At 42.9% G+C, this 12,440-nt stretch overlaps 2 protein-coding genes across 3 annotated transcripts in view; both read left to right on the top strand.

The window, feature by feature from the left end:
- The first annotated feature begins 939 nt into the window (after positions 1 to 939).
- atp6v0d1 (ATPase H+ transporting V0 subunit d1) lies at positions 940 to 8,557 on the top strand. The gene is made up of 8 exons (XM_030048254.1): positions 940 to 1,160; positions 2,991 to 3,162; positions 4,142 to 4,320; positions 4,471 to 4,550; positions 5,216 to 5,293; positions 6,542 to 6,718; positions 7,085 to 7,162; positions 7,754 to 8,557. Exons 1-8 carry the CDS (start codon positions 1,034 to 1,036, stop codon positions 7,913 to 7,915), a joined length of 1,053 nt encoding a protein of 350 aa, XP_029904114.1. The 5' UTR covers positions 940 to 1,033; the 3' UTR covers positions 7,916 to 8,557.
- Positions 8,558 to 10,484: 1,927 nt separating this feature from the next.
- LOC115356937 (secretory phospholipase A2 receptor-like) overlaps positions 10,485 to 12,440 on the top strand; it is an 11,898-nt gene continuing 9,942 nt past the window's right edge. For both annotated transcript variants that reach the window (XM_030048252.1, XM_030048251.1), the window contains exons 1-2: positions 10,485 to 10,511; positions 10,592 to 10,762. In XM_030048252.1, the coding sequence (XP_029904112.1) occupies positions 10,599 to 10,762 (164 nt within the window). In that variant the 5' untranslated portion in view covers positions 10,485 to 10,511; positions 10,592 to 10,598. The remainder of the gene's footprint in view (positions 10,512 to 10,591; positions 10,763 to 12,440) is intronic.

The raw sequence follows: 12,440 nt of genomic DNA, 5'->3' as shown, positions 1-12,440 counted from the left end.
CAAATACAGGACACACACACACACACACACACACACACACACACACACACACAGTCGTGTTTCCATCACTTCAGAGGACATTACATTGACTTACATTCATTTCCTGGAGACTTAACCCTAACCACTACCTGCCTAACCCTAACCCTAAAGTTATCTTAGCTGTTTATATTTTTCTCTATATTTTTATATTTACTGCTTATATATATATATATATTATATTTATTATTTATTACACATATACTACTTACTTATATATAGGCTGTTTATTTATACTTATTATATATATACTATTTATATTTTTATTTATATTTTTATCTACATTTATATATGCTGTTTACATTTATTTACATATACTGTTTATAGTTTACATACTGTTTATATCCACACATACTGTTTATATATACTGTTTATATATATATATATATATATATATATATATATATATATATATATATATATATATACTGTTATATATCTTATATATCTTATATTCTATATTTACACTTATATTTACACTTCTTTTTCTGGTCTTTTTTTCTGGTTTTTTTTTTTTTTGGCTTATACCGGGACCTGAGTGCTAATTTCGTACCACTAGCATGTAAGTGTGAACTGGTATGACAATAAAGTTCCTTGAATCCTTGAATCCTTGAATCCTTAGCTTTAAATCAGTAAAATTAATGGTGCTCCCTTATGGGGACAAAAAGCAAGGGAGGCGAGTCCCCACAACGTGACTGTGTAAACAGATTTATGTCCCCACAACCATAGATATCTATAATAAAGGCCTTTATTATAGATATTATTCTATTATTCTATTATTATTATTCTGTTATTATAGATATCTATGCCCACAACATTAGCAATACCTAGTACACACACACACACACACACACACGCACGCACGCACGCACGGTGCCGTGACGTCACGCGGTCAGGTGACGGGTCACATGCCCAGGCAGTCAGCTGGCTCCGGGCAGCTTCACAGGCGGTGTGTTCGGTGCTCGGTGCTCGGTTAGCGGACGGACGGACAGACAGGATGCCTTTCTCCGAGCTGTACTTTAACGTGGATAACGGCTACCTGGAGGGCCTGGTGAGGGGCTTCAAGGCCGGGATCCTGTCGCAGGGGGACTACCTGAACCTGGTGCAGTGCGAGACCCTGGAAGGTCGGTGTCCCACAGGCTAGCGGCTAACGGCTAAAGGGAGCTAGCTGGCAGGCTAACTGGCTGCCGCTGACGTCAGCTCGCTGCACATTAATCGGTTACTGTCTGTTCGTGTTGGTTTGTACCAAATGTTTGTCGGTGATGTTAGTTTCCTCCAGCTGACCGGCGGCACGGAGCTCATTTCTGCCTGGGAGGTTTCCGCTGACAAGCTAACCTGCAGCTAGCATCCGCAGCTAACGCAACGCTAGCAGCAGCCGCGGCGCGTCATGTGACCCATCAGCACACACACACACACACACACACACACACACACACACACACACACACACACACACAGCTGGGATTGTTTTTATGTTTTAATATGGGAGTTAGACCTTGGACCTTTGGCAGACATGGGGCTGTTAGCTGTTAGCTGTTAGCTGCTAGCCGTGGACAGACAGAAAGCAGAAGTGCATCATGGGACACAGACACGGGCCTCCAGCTGTTCCTGTGGAGCTTCCTGCTCTGTCCCTGTCAACACACTCACAGCTGTTTTATTGATCTTACACTGATTATAGGATGAGATAGTGCCTGGTGTCGATCACGATATGGACAAAACGTCATACCTTAATATTTGTGTTGTTTATGTGGATTGCGATACGATATGACTCTGAGTTCACACCTGTTTGAAATGTGAAGTGTTAACACCACCTGGATGGACTGTCCCTGAGGTTTATTTTGAAATACATTCTTTGAGAGTTTTTTTTTTATTATTATTATTTATTTAGAGTGTATAAGGGTCAAAACATTATGGTTGAAGTATATGAAACAGATCCCATGTTAGATTATGTCTCCTAAATTATTGTACCAGTTTTTATGTTGATATAATTTGTTACACTGATTTGGTGCAAAACTGAACCATTTTTGGCTGCTGGAGAATTAATAAAAATGGTCAAAAATCCTCCAGAATCCCACATCAGGACACCAAGAGTGTGAGGAACACCACAGAAAATTTCAGGCTTTGATTTGGTGTCAGAAACGTTTAACGTTTGGAGATTTCAGTGAGAATTGCATTTTTCCTGTGAGTGGATGTTGAGCGTTGTGTTGTGTAAACGTGTCAGAAACTCCTCCTCACTGTCAGTCCAGCTGGAGGAGCAGAGCTCCTCTGAGCGGCCTCGCTCTCCACTCTGAGTCTGTGAAGCTTCATGAGGCTGAGATTCTCCCAGAGGTCACACTTTCTGACTGTCAGCAGCCCAGCAGGACACGCTTGATGTCAGCAGGTTCCTCAGGCAAACTGAGCCTGTTCAGCCTCTGACAGACAGGAAGTGGGCGGCGCCCACCAGCAGGCCGGCAGAACACCAAGGGGCTAAATTTAATTTTAAAAAGCATTTTTGATAAATTTTATTTGAATGTATAACAAAGTATGCATTCAGGGGCATAACAATTATGAAAGAAATGGCGATGTGTGAACAGTGAATATTTCCTGAGAGCACCAGTGGTCATCCCACAGCGTCACCACGGCGTTGGTGTAGATTCAAGATTCAAGATTTATTCGTCACATGCATGAATGTACAGGTACAGCAGCAGTGAAATGTAGTTGCAACAACTCCAGCACTGTGCAAGTAAAAAAAATAAAATAAATAATAATAATAATAATAACGGTAATAATAATAATAATAATAATAAAAAATAAAATAAAAATAAAGATAAAATATAAAGAAAGAATATATGACATTCCTGAGGTGTATTCGGTGGCTGTGTGTGTGGTGCTGTGTGATTTTGTCTGTTCGGCCGCGGCTGGGCTGCCGTGTCCAGGCCGTCTCGTCACGTCCTCTGTCTCTGTGTCTCCTGCAGACCTGAAGCTGCACCTGCAGAGCACCGACTATGGCAGCTTCCTGGCCAACGAGGCGTCTCCCCTCACCGTGTCCGTCATCGACGACAAGCTGAAGGAGAAGATGGTGGTGGAGTTCCGCCACATGAGGAACCAGTCGTACGAGCCGCTGGCCAGCTTCATGGACTTCATCACGTAAGGAAACCCAGCAGGTTTCACCCGCCGGCCTGCTGACTGACCAACACAAACATTTAAACACCAGAAATCTGATCCAGCGTCACCGACCACACCTTTAAATAGATCATTTTAGTCATTAGAAATATAGTTTCCTTGTCTTTTTTTTTTTTTTTTTCTCTTCAAATAAATTTGAAGAATCATTTTGGACTCTGATCACTTCCCATCAGACTTTGGCTTTATTTTTCACACTTGATATTCTAAATTATTGATTCATTCATCAGAAAACAAAAATAGAAACAGATTGATCAGTTAAAATTGGAACATTTTGTCAGCAAAGGACTTGAGTGACTTGTTTTCATTGACATAACTTCAGATTCTGAGTACAAATGATTTATTTGAGTTGAGATTGTCACACATACAGAGCTATTTGTGGTGTTAGATCGGTCAACAGCAACAGTTTCCATGGCGACACAAAGCTTACAACTTGAAATGCAGAACTTGTGTTTGTTTTGGTTTCACTTTTATCGCTCTTTTCAGAATGGCAGAACTATTTTCTGCTGTAGTGCTGCTACTCTGTCCCTCCTGTAGGTTGAATACGGGACCACAGCGCCACAAAGATTAGTGTTATGGTGGATTAATCTGGTTTCTGTTTGTTTGGTTTTTGAGGAATAAACAAATAATTTAGTGTGTAAAGTGTGAAAATTAAAGCCAGAGTCTGATGGGAAGTGATTCTTTACATGTCTTCTGACCAGCAGCCAAAAAAAAGACAGAATTAATTTGACAAAGATAAGAACGGAGGAAAAGAAGACAGTCTGAGCATGTCAGTGAAGCTGGAGTCAGACAGCGGCTGCTGGTTTTACTGGATAAATGATAAAACCTGAGTTGACTGACAGAAGTAGTTTCATGGTGTTTGGGAGTCGAGGTTGGGTTTGTGTCGGGCGGTGATGTCTCAGACGGGTCAGCGTTGTGTTCAGACTCCTCCTCCTCCTCTCTGCAGGTACAGCTACATGATCGACAACGTGATCCTGCTGATCACGGGCACGCTGCACCAGCGGGCCATCTCCGAGCTGGTGCCCAAGTGCCACCCGCTGGGCAGCTTCGAGCAGATGGAGGCGGTGAACATCGCCCAGACGCCCGCCGAGCTCTACAACGCCATCCTGGTGGACACGCCGCTCGGTAAGACGCACGCAGGCAGGAGCAGGACTCGGCGTCTCAATCAGAGCTGAGCTTCGTTGTAATGTGCCATTCTGCCCAGAAGATGGCGCCAGTACGCTTAATCCTGTCAGCTTCATTTGATTTTGACTGATGTGTTCTTTTTTCCTGCAGCTGCCTTCTTCCAGGACTGTATATCTGAGCAGGACCTGGACGAGATGAACATTGAAATCATCAGGAACACCCTGTACAAGGTGACACACACCCTCCTGTCATTAATACGGCAGAGAAACAGCCAGTAAACAGAGCCGCCAGAGGAGGCGCTGTGGCTGGAGGTGAACATCAGGCAGAGCAGAGATCTGGCCCTGAAAATGTTTGGAGGGGAAAAAAGAAACAAAGATATTATTTATCTCTTTTCAATTGAAATGAGAAGAGAGTCTGAAACTCTCTTCTAAAACACACTGGGAGCCGGTGTAAAGAGGCTAAAACAGGAATGATGTGTTCATGAAAAATAATATGACCGGCAAACTTAAAAAACATCCGAGGCCCTTTGTTCCATAGGAAAAAGAATATTAAAAAGACTTTTTTATGCCATGGCTGAGTATGATTTAAAAACCTGACTGCTGCTCTGCAGGTTTCAGCCCCAAGAGCCTCCATCAGGCTGCAAGGGCATGTCTTTCTCTCTGTCTGTCTTTCTGTCTGTCTGTCTTTCTCTCTGTCTGTCTTTCTGTCTGGCTGTCCTAATTTCCAGGTCGTCTTCTTGTAGCCTTTTACTAATTTCTTGCAAATTGCTGAGGTTGTGAAGTTGCTCGTTGCCTTTGTCCCGTGTGTTTGTGTGTGTGACGATAAAGCCGGGGTTAGTCGATGTGTTTGAGTGTCTGTGCAGAAAAGCAGTGCTGACCCTCTCTCTGCTCCTCAGGCTTACCTGGAGGCCTTCTACAAGTTCTGCTCCAACCTGGGAGGAACCACGGCCGACACCATGTGTCCCATCCTGGAGGTGAGTCGCTCTCTGCTGTCCCACAATCCCTCAGCACACTGACGGCCGATGATGTTATCAGTGCTGGTGTGAGGGGCAGTATGCTATCATCATCATCATCTTCCTCACTGGAGTCAGAGCTGTCGGTCTCCTTGAGGATGAGTCCTGTGTGCAGGACTGCAGAACCTCAGAGTGTCCACATGGAGGCAGCAGCGAGGTCACAGGGTGAGGCTTCTCTGAAAAACAAGCAGCAGCATCAAGCCTGAGTGACCACGACCATGTTCACATCTTAAAGACAGACTGTCTGTTATTAGCAAGTGATCAGATCAGATTTGTGGGTCCAGACATTACCAATCTATCGGTACAGGTTGCTATGGTAACGACGTGTCAGTTTCTATACACTGAAGATGCAGTTTATCAACATGGAGGCAGGAGACATGGAGATCCACCGTCCTGTCCAAACAGCCACACTGTCAAGAACATCTCTGTCATCGGGCAAATTCAGTGATGAAGGAGGCTGGTTTTAAATAACGTTTCCATGGTAACAGCAGCCGCTATCACGCACTTCCATCACTTGGAACTGATGTTGTTGTTTGTTGCGAAGCGAGAGACGTGACAGACACTTTGAAATCCTGTTTGAGCGTCCACACTGAGACACATCTGCAGAAATCTGACTGGAGTCGCATTTCAAACCTCCTCCAGATGTGGTTTGGATCTGATGTGCAAAAATCACATTTCATGTGTGGGTTTTTCTTTCTTTGTTTTTTTTTTTCTGTCCAGACTTTCTAAAATCAGTCCGGATAAAACCTGGATATGACAAAATACAGATTTGGATTGGCTGAACAAGGCCAAACTGAAATTTCCCATTACCATTTATTAAACAAGTCAATTTATTTATAAAGCATATTTTAAAACAACAGATGTTGGCCAAAGTGCTGCACAGTGAGGGAAAAATTACAAGATAGAAGACTAAAAATTAAAATGATAAATGTGGAATTATGAATGGTGCAGTATAAACTTAAAGCAGAATTAGCTAATTGCTCATACACAGCAGAGCACATCATGCTGTACCCTGAAAACAAAGTGTGATTCAGGACAGTAATGTATAAAATAATATCACCACACTCAGCTGGACACAGAGAAACTGCTGACCTTTGACCTTTAAGAATGTGACTGTGGGGTCAGTGCACGTGAGCCACTCTCTTCTGACTGTGTGTGTGTGTGTGTGTGTGTGTGTGTGTGTATGTGTGTGTGTGTGTGTGTATACAGTTTGAGGCGGACCGGCGAGCCTTCATCATCACCATCAACTCGTTCGGGACGGAGCTGTCGAAGGAAGACCGCGCCAAGCTGTTCCCGCACTGCGGCAAGCTTTACCCAGAAGGCCTTGCTCAGCTGGCCCGGGCCGACGACTACGAGCAGGTCAAGGCCGTGGCCGACTACTACCCTGTAAGTCACCTGTGACATCATCACCAGCAGCCGGCCAGCCACCACACTGCTGGCCATGACTCGTAGATAACATGACTCAGCCCTGTGCAAAACATGACTCGGCGCTGTGGTTACCATGACTCAGAACTGTACGTAACATGACTTGGCACTGTAGATTACATGACTCGGCACTATGGTTACCATGACTTGGCACTGTACGTAACATGACTCAGCACTGTGGTTACCATGACTTGGCACTGTACGTAGCATGACTGGGCACTATAGATTACATGACTCACTGTTTTGGGTGACGTGACTTAGCACTGTGCGTAACATGACTCAGCACTGTGGTTACCATGACTCAGCGCTGTGCGTCTCTGTGTTCAGGAGTACAAGCTGCTGTTTGAAGGAGCCGGCAGTAACCCAGGAGACAAAACTCTGGAGGATCGCTTCTTCGAGCACGAGGTGAAAAACTTACTGACAAACCACTGTCGTTGTTTGTTTATTTGTTTGTTTGTTTGCTCGATAGGGACAGTGCTGTTGACAGTTACATTCCACAGTGAATCAGGATTAAATTTAATCTAGGTTTGGAGTAAGAAGTAAACTGTAAGTGTGAGATATAAAGAATGGTTTAAATTAAATCCGTCATTTTAAACCAAATATTAATGCAATTAAAACTGAGGAAATTAAAACTGAAAAAAAAAAAAAAACATGACTTAATCTGGGTAATCTGGGTATTGTTGGTGCAGCCCAGCCCAGTAGTTCAACCTGCTGCCTTGGAGGTTTGATTTAAACCTCCTTTGACTGAAGGACTAACACTAAGGTGGGAGCTGGAAACAGAAAACATAAATCTAGATTAAGATTAATTTACTTCAATCAGTCACACAGAAGATGAATTGAGAGTTATTCCCGCTTAAGAGGATGTGACAAGCCTTAATCCCAGTCTGGGAAACCGATCCTTTGTGTCCTTTTTTGTTTACTGATCTGAGTCTGCTGCTGTTCCCTGGCATGTTCCTCCTCCTCCTCCTCCTCCTCCTCCTCCTGCTCCTCCTGCAGGTGAAGCTCAACAAGCTGGCCTTCCTCAACCAGTTCCACTTCAGTGTGTTCTACGCCTACGTGAAGCTGAAGGAGCAGGAGTGCAGGAACATCGTGTGGATCGCCGAGTGCATCGCCCAGCGGCACCGCGCCAAGATCGACAACTACATCCCCATCTTCTGAGCCTCCTCTTCCTCCCTGCTCCTCTTCATCATCACCCTCGTCCTCCTCCTCCCCCTGTACAGACACAGCTGCTTCAGTTCCTGTCCTCAGACTCTCAGCTTGGTGTTGATGGTTTTGATTGTTGAGTGAATTTGTGAGTTGGCTGTGTGGCAGCTGTAAGATCCAGACTGATTACTGTACTAGTTTAATATAAAATCAACTTTCACACAAAGTCAGATCAGATGATTAGAGATTAAAGAAACTGATTTCAGATTCAACAAATACCATGGACACTAAAAGAAAAAAATCACCTTGGGCCAACATGTGGTGGCGTTTGTTTTAGTCTGTTAGGACTAGCAGAGGGGTGGAGTTTCTCTTCAGGACAGTCCAGGTCAGAGCCAGAGTGCACAGGGAGATCCTCCACCTCCTTGAATCTGTGTTCCCACCTGCAGGGGGCGCCGCAGAGGCTCAAACTGAGCTGAACAGAGTCAAGTGAACAGCGGTCAGTGGGGCTTTAAAGAAGCTCAGCTCTGTAGCTCCACATTTCTCTGAGCTCAGAGGAAGGAAATGTGGAACATTTAGGAAGCAGATGATTGGTTCTCCTGTGGTTCTGCAGCCAGTCAGCAGCACAGAGCCTCAATGCCAGTGCTAATCTGCTCAAACTCACAGCATTTTACAGCCATGGATTATAATCTCAGTTTATAATCCTGTCTGCAGCAGAAATATGGACAGGAACAGTCCAGTTACTGATCAATATCTGGATCAAATGGACTGATCAGTTTAGAGCATTGAGCCCCACTGACCCACACACATTCTGCTCTGTTTAGCTCAGTGCTGCCCCCGCTGGACACAACACTGCAGTGCGCTCTTTCTGGCTTTGGTTCAGGTGGTGTCAGCTCAGTTCATGCCTGCAGAGAAATCGCATTTGACTTCCAGATTATTCCCCGAGCTTATCTAAACCCCAGCGATGTGACAGACTCCTCTGAGCTGACACGTCGGCCGGCGGAAACAAAACACAGCAGGGATTTGCAAATCCGCGCCGGTCTGCCGGTGGAGTGTCAGCAGGCAGCCGACCTGTAAAAATATTAAAGTGTCTGGTTTGTCTGGGACGTCCCACCTGCTGATCCCGTCGGAGGGACAGGCTGAAGGTTTTGGGTCCATGACATGAAGACATTCCTCAGATCGTCCACAACAATGTTCACTTAAGTTTTCCTGTAGATCAGATCAGTTTCCCCTCCAGGTCTTTTTCTGCTGCTTGTTGTGAGAAAACAGACGCAGCAGCAGCAGGCTTTGATTTTCCTCCCGACTGGAACGAAGCAGAATATATATGTGAGCACATTAAGACGTACGTGATGTTTAAACTATAAGATGATATGTAGATATTTAAAGTTGACTATGATTTTGTCTTGTCATGCTGTAAGAAGTTAATTTATGGCCATCTTGTTCTGAAATGTGTGAGGTGTGTGTTGTAAATGTGACAAATAAAGAGACTACAGTGCACGTGAGTAAACCTGTGTCTGTGTGTGTGTGTGTGTGTGTGTTGCAGTGAGCAGATGGGCTCGATGAAATGAAAATACAGACACCTCAATGTAGAGCAGGGGCTTCAAACGCGTTCATCCTGTAAACCCTCGTCTGAAGTGGCCCTGATATTAACAGATATTTTAGTTTTCACTCAAGAAATCTTATCCAGCATCACTGATCTGACCTTTAAATAGATCATTTTAATCATCAGAACTGTCATTTACACTCTGTCACTTCATCAACTCCACCTGTATAATCTAATCTAATCTAATCCAGTCCAGTTGTGCCATGAAGTTTCCTCTCCTGCTGCCTATAACACTCAGCTTGTCTTGTTGTCACGGTAACAGAGGTGTTCATTCACTTCTGCGTTTGGCATTGAGCTCATAGTTAGTGCTGCACTTTACTGACAGCTGTTTCCACTATTCTGTCCCCCTCATTGTATATAAATAGGGAGGACAAAAAACGAGAAACACCTCTCAGTATAATGCAGTCCAGTAGCAGACCTCTGCAAACTACAACCTCAGTAATAAACACAGAATTAAAGAGACACATTCTGCACAACGTCAACACAAACTGAACATGATAAACTTTGTTAAAAGGTGGAAGTTCTGGCAGAGCTGCTGAGCTGAACTGGAATGGAATGGAATGGAATGTCTTTATTGTCATTGCAACAAGCACAACGAAATTGAAAGGCGCAGTCCTCCCTAGTGCCATTTACAAAGTTATAGAAAAGAAAACTCACAAGAACATTTTAAAAGAAGACACACAAGAAGACACAAGAATAAATAATAATAATAAAAAAAAAAATAAAAAAAAATGTTATAAAAGCTGAACTGGTCAGACTGGACCTGTCTGTCTCTCTGTCTGTCTGTCTGTCTCTCCGCCTGTCTGTCTGTGTTGTTTGGTGTCTTTAGGGAAATGTTCTCCGACTGCCAGTCAAATGTTCTCGGAGAACGTGTTGACGGTGATCTGAAGGTTGACTGTCAGTCAAATGAAGTCAGCTGATCGGCTCGCTGCTGCAGACACAAAGTGAGCGGCGGCTCTGAGCGCTCCGCAGACCCACGGAGAGCAGCGGCACCTGAACGCAGCGCGGCAGGTAATGCTGAACACAACACACTGCAACACACACTCCAACACACACTGCAGGACACTGCAACATGATGTCTGTCTGTGCAGATTTCAGATGCTGATAAAGTTGAAGATGATGAAGAGCTGCCTCCTCCTCCTCCTCCTCCTCGTCCTCGTCCTCGGCGTGGCGGTGTGTGTGGTGGACTCGGTGCTGGTGAGGGGCCTCAAATACTTCGAGACCCCTTTGAGCTGGCAGGACGCTCAGAGCTCCTGCAGGCGGTGAGAGCAACACACACACACACACACACACACACACAGTTTCACTCAACCTTCACTCACAGAACCATTTAGCAAGGAAACAGCTGGGATTAGATTAAGATTCAAGAGTAAAACTGGGATTTATGCACAGATTACATCACTGATGACAGAGCAACATGGTGTTCAGACTCTACAACAAAACAACAAACTGTGTGTGTTTGATCCAGAGCTGGAATATTGAATAATGATGCATAAAATCATCTGAGGGACATCGCCAAAGTCAGACCTTTTTATTTGATTGTTTTTTTTTGTTTTGTTTTTTTGTTTTTTTTTTAATTCAGAAAGATGCTGAAGATCTCATCCACACTTTCCTCACCAGCTGTTTAGACTGTTGTTATTCCCTCTTTACCAGATTAAAGCATTGCCCATTTTATGTAACACCATGATTGTTCCATATCTGACATACTATGTTGAAGTTTGGGGAAATGCTTGTAAAACATATACTCATTCATTTTACAAAAAGAGCTATAAGAATAATCAGTCGAAAACGATATAGAGATCCAACAAATCCATTATTCCTTCAGTTAAAATTGTTGAAATTTCATGAATTAGTAGATCACAGCATTCTGCAAATTATGTTTAAAGCTCATAAAAAACTTTACCAATCAATATTCAGATTCAAGATTTGAAAAAAGAGAAAGCAAGTATAACTTAAAAGGAATAGAGATATTTAAAAAAAAACAAGATTCAGAACTAAACTGATGGAACAAGAATCCAAGTTAAAAGTTACATTTAAAAGAGCAATTAAAGCCAGTATGTTACGGAAATATAATGAAATATGTTACTTATGTTTGATTGTCATAATCGTTGTCATGAAAGGTATAGTAGCCTATATGTGTGTATATATATATATATATATATATATATATATATATACATATATATATATATATATATATATATATATGTTTGAATGTTATAAATTGAATTGGAACTCGGGAAGAAGAATATCTGTGTTGTGGCCGGCAGCTATTTTATTTTATTTTAATTTTGTTTATTTTGTTGTTGTTGTTTTAATTTAAGTGCTTTGCAAATTGATTTTTTGGGATAAAGGGGCAGATTAAATAAGATTATTCTTCTTTCTGCTCCCTTTCATTCAAGATTTGGGAATGTTGTGTTTATAGTGTATTGTTTTTTTGTTTTGTTTTTCAATGAATGAAATAAAATAAATAAATAAGTAAATAAATAAATAAATAATCTGAAAATCCTGTTAGAAAACAAACTGCAGCAGGTCCAGACAGCAGCAGCCAGATTCTGAAGTAAACCAAAGAAAACCACATCCCCCCTCCTGAAGAGCCTGTAGCTTTTACAACTGCGTTTAAATTTCTTTTGCTTGTTTGTGAAGCTTTAAAAGACGCGGCTCCTCCTCACATCAGAGGGTTCCTTTCAGATCACCGAGGTTCTCCACAGCTTCTCTGTTAAATGTTCTGTCTTTGTTCCCCTGAACGAAGGGACAAACTGCCCCGGGACATCGGAGCGACGAGCCGCTCTGTATGTTTAAAACACCTGTCTTTTTAATCAGGCTTTTATTTTGGAGTAATGTCACCGCCTTAGTGTTTCAGTTTAATCACTGGTTTTCATATTTATTGTTATCCTTGTGTTTATTTTACTTTTTTTTTTTTTTATGTTTTTAGTCAAG

This window comes from Myripristis murdjan, chromosome 3 (genome assembly GCF_902150065.1).
Source record: "Myripristis murdjan chromosome 3, fMyrMur1.1, whole genome shotgun sequence".
NCBI lineage: Eukaryota > Metazoa > Chordata > Actinopteri > Holocentriformes > Holocentridae > Myripristis > Myripristis murdjan.
This window is presented reverse-complemented; position numbering and strand designations above follow the sequence as displayed.

Bases quoted from the DNA above. Each gene is read 5' to 3' on its own strand.
- atp6v0d1 (XM_030048254.1), top strand. From the start codon at position 1,034: ATGCCTTTCTCCGAGCTGTACTTTAACGTGGATAACGGCTACCTGGAG. The intron at 1,161-2,990 runs GTCGGTGTCCCA...TGTCTCCTGCAG, and splicing joins GCAGTGCGAGACCCTGGAAG to ACCTGAAGCTGCACCTGCAG. The intron at 4,321-4,470 runs GTAAGACGCACG...TTTTTCCTGCAG, and splicing joins CCTGGTGGACACGCCGCTCG to CTGCCTTCTTCCAGGACTGT.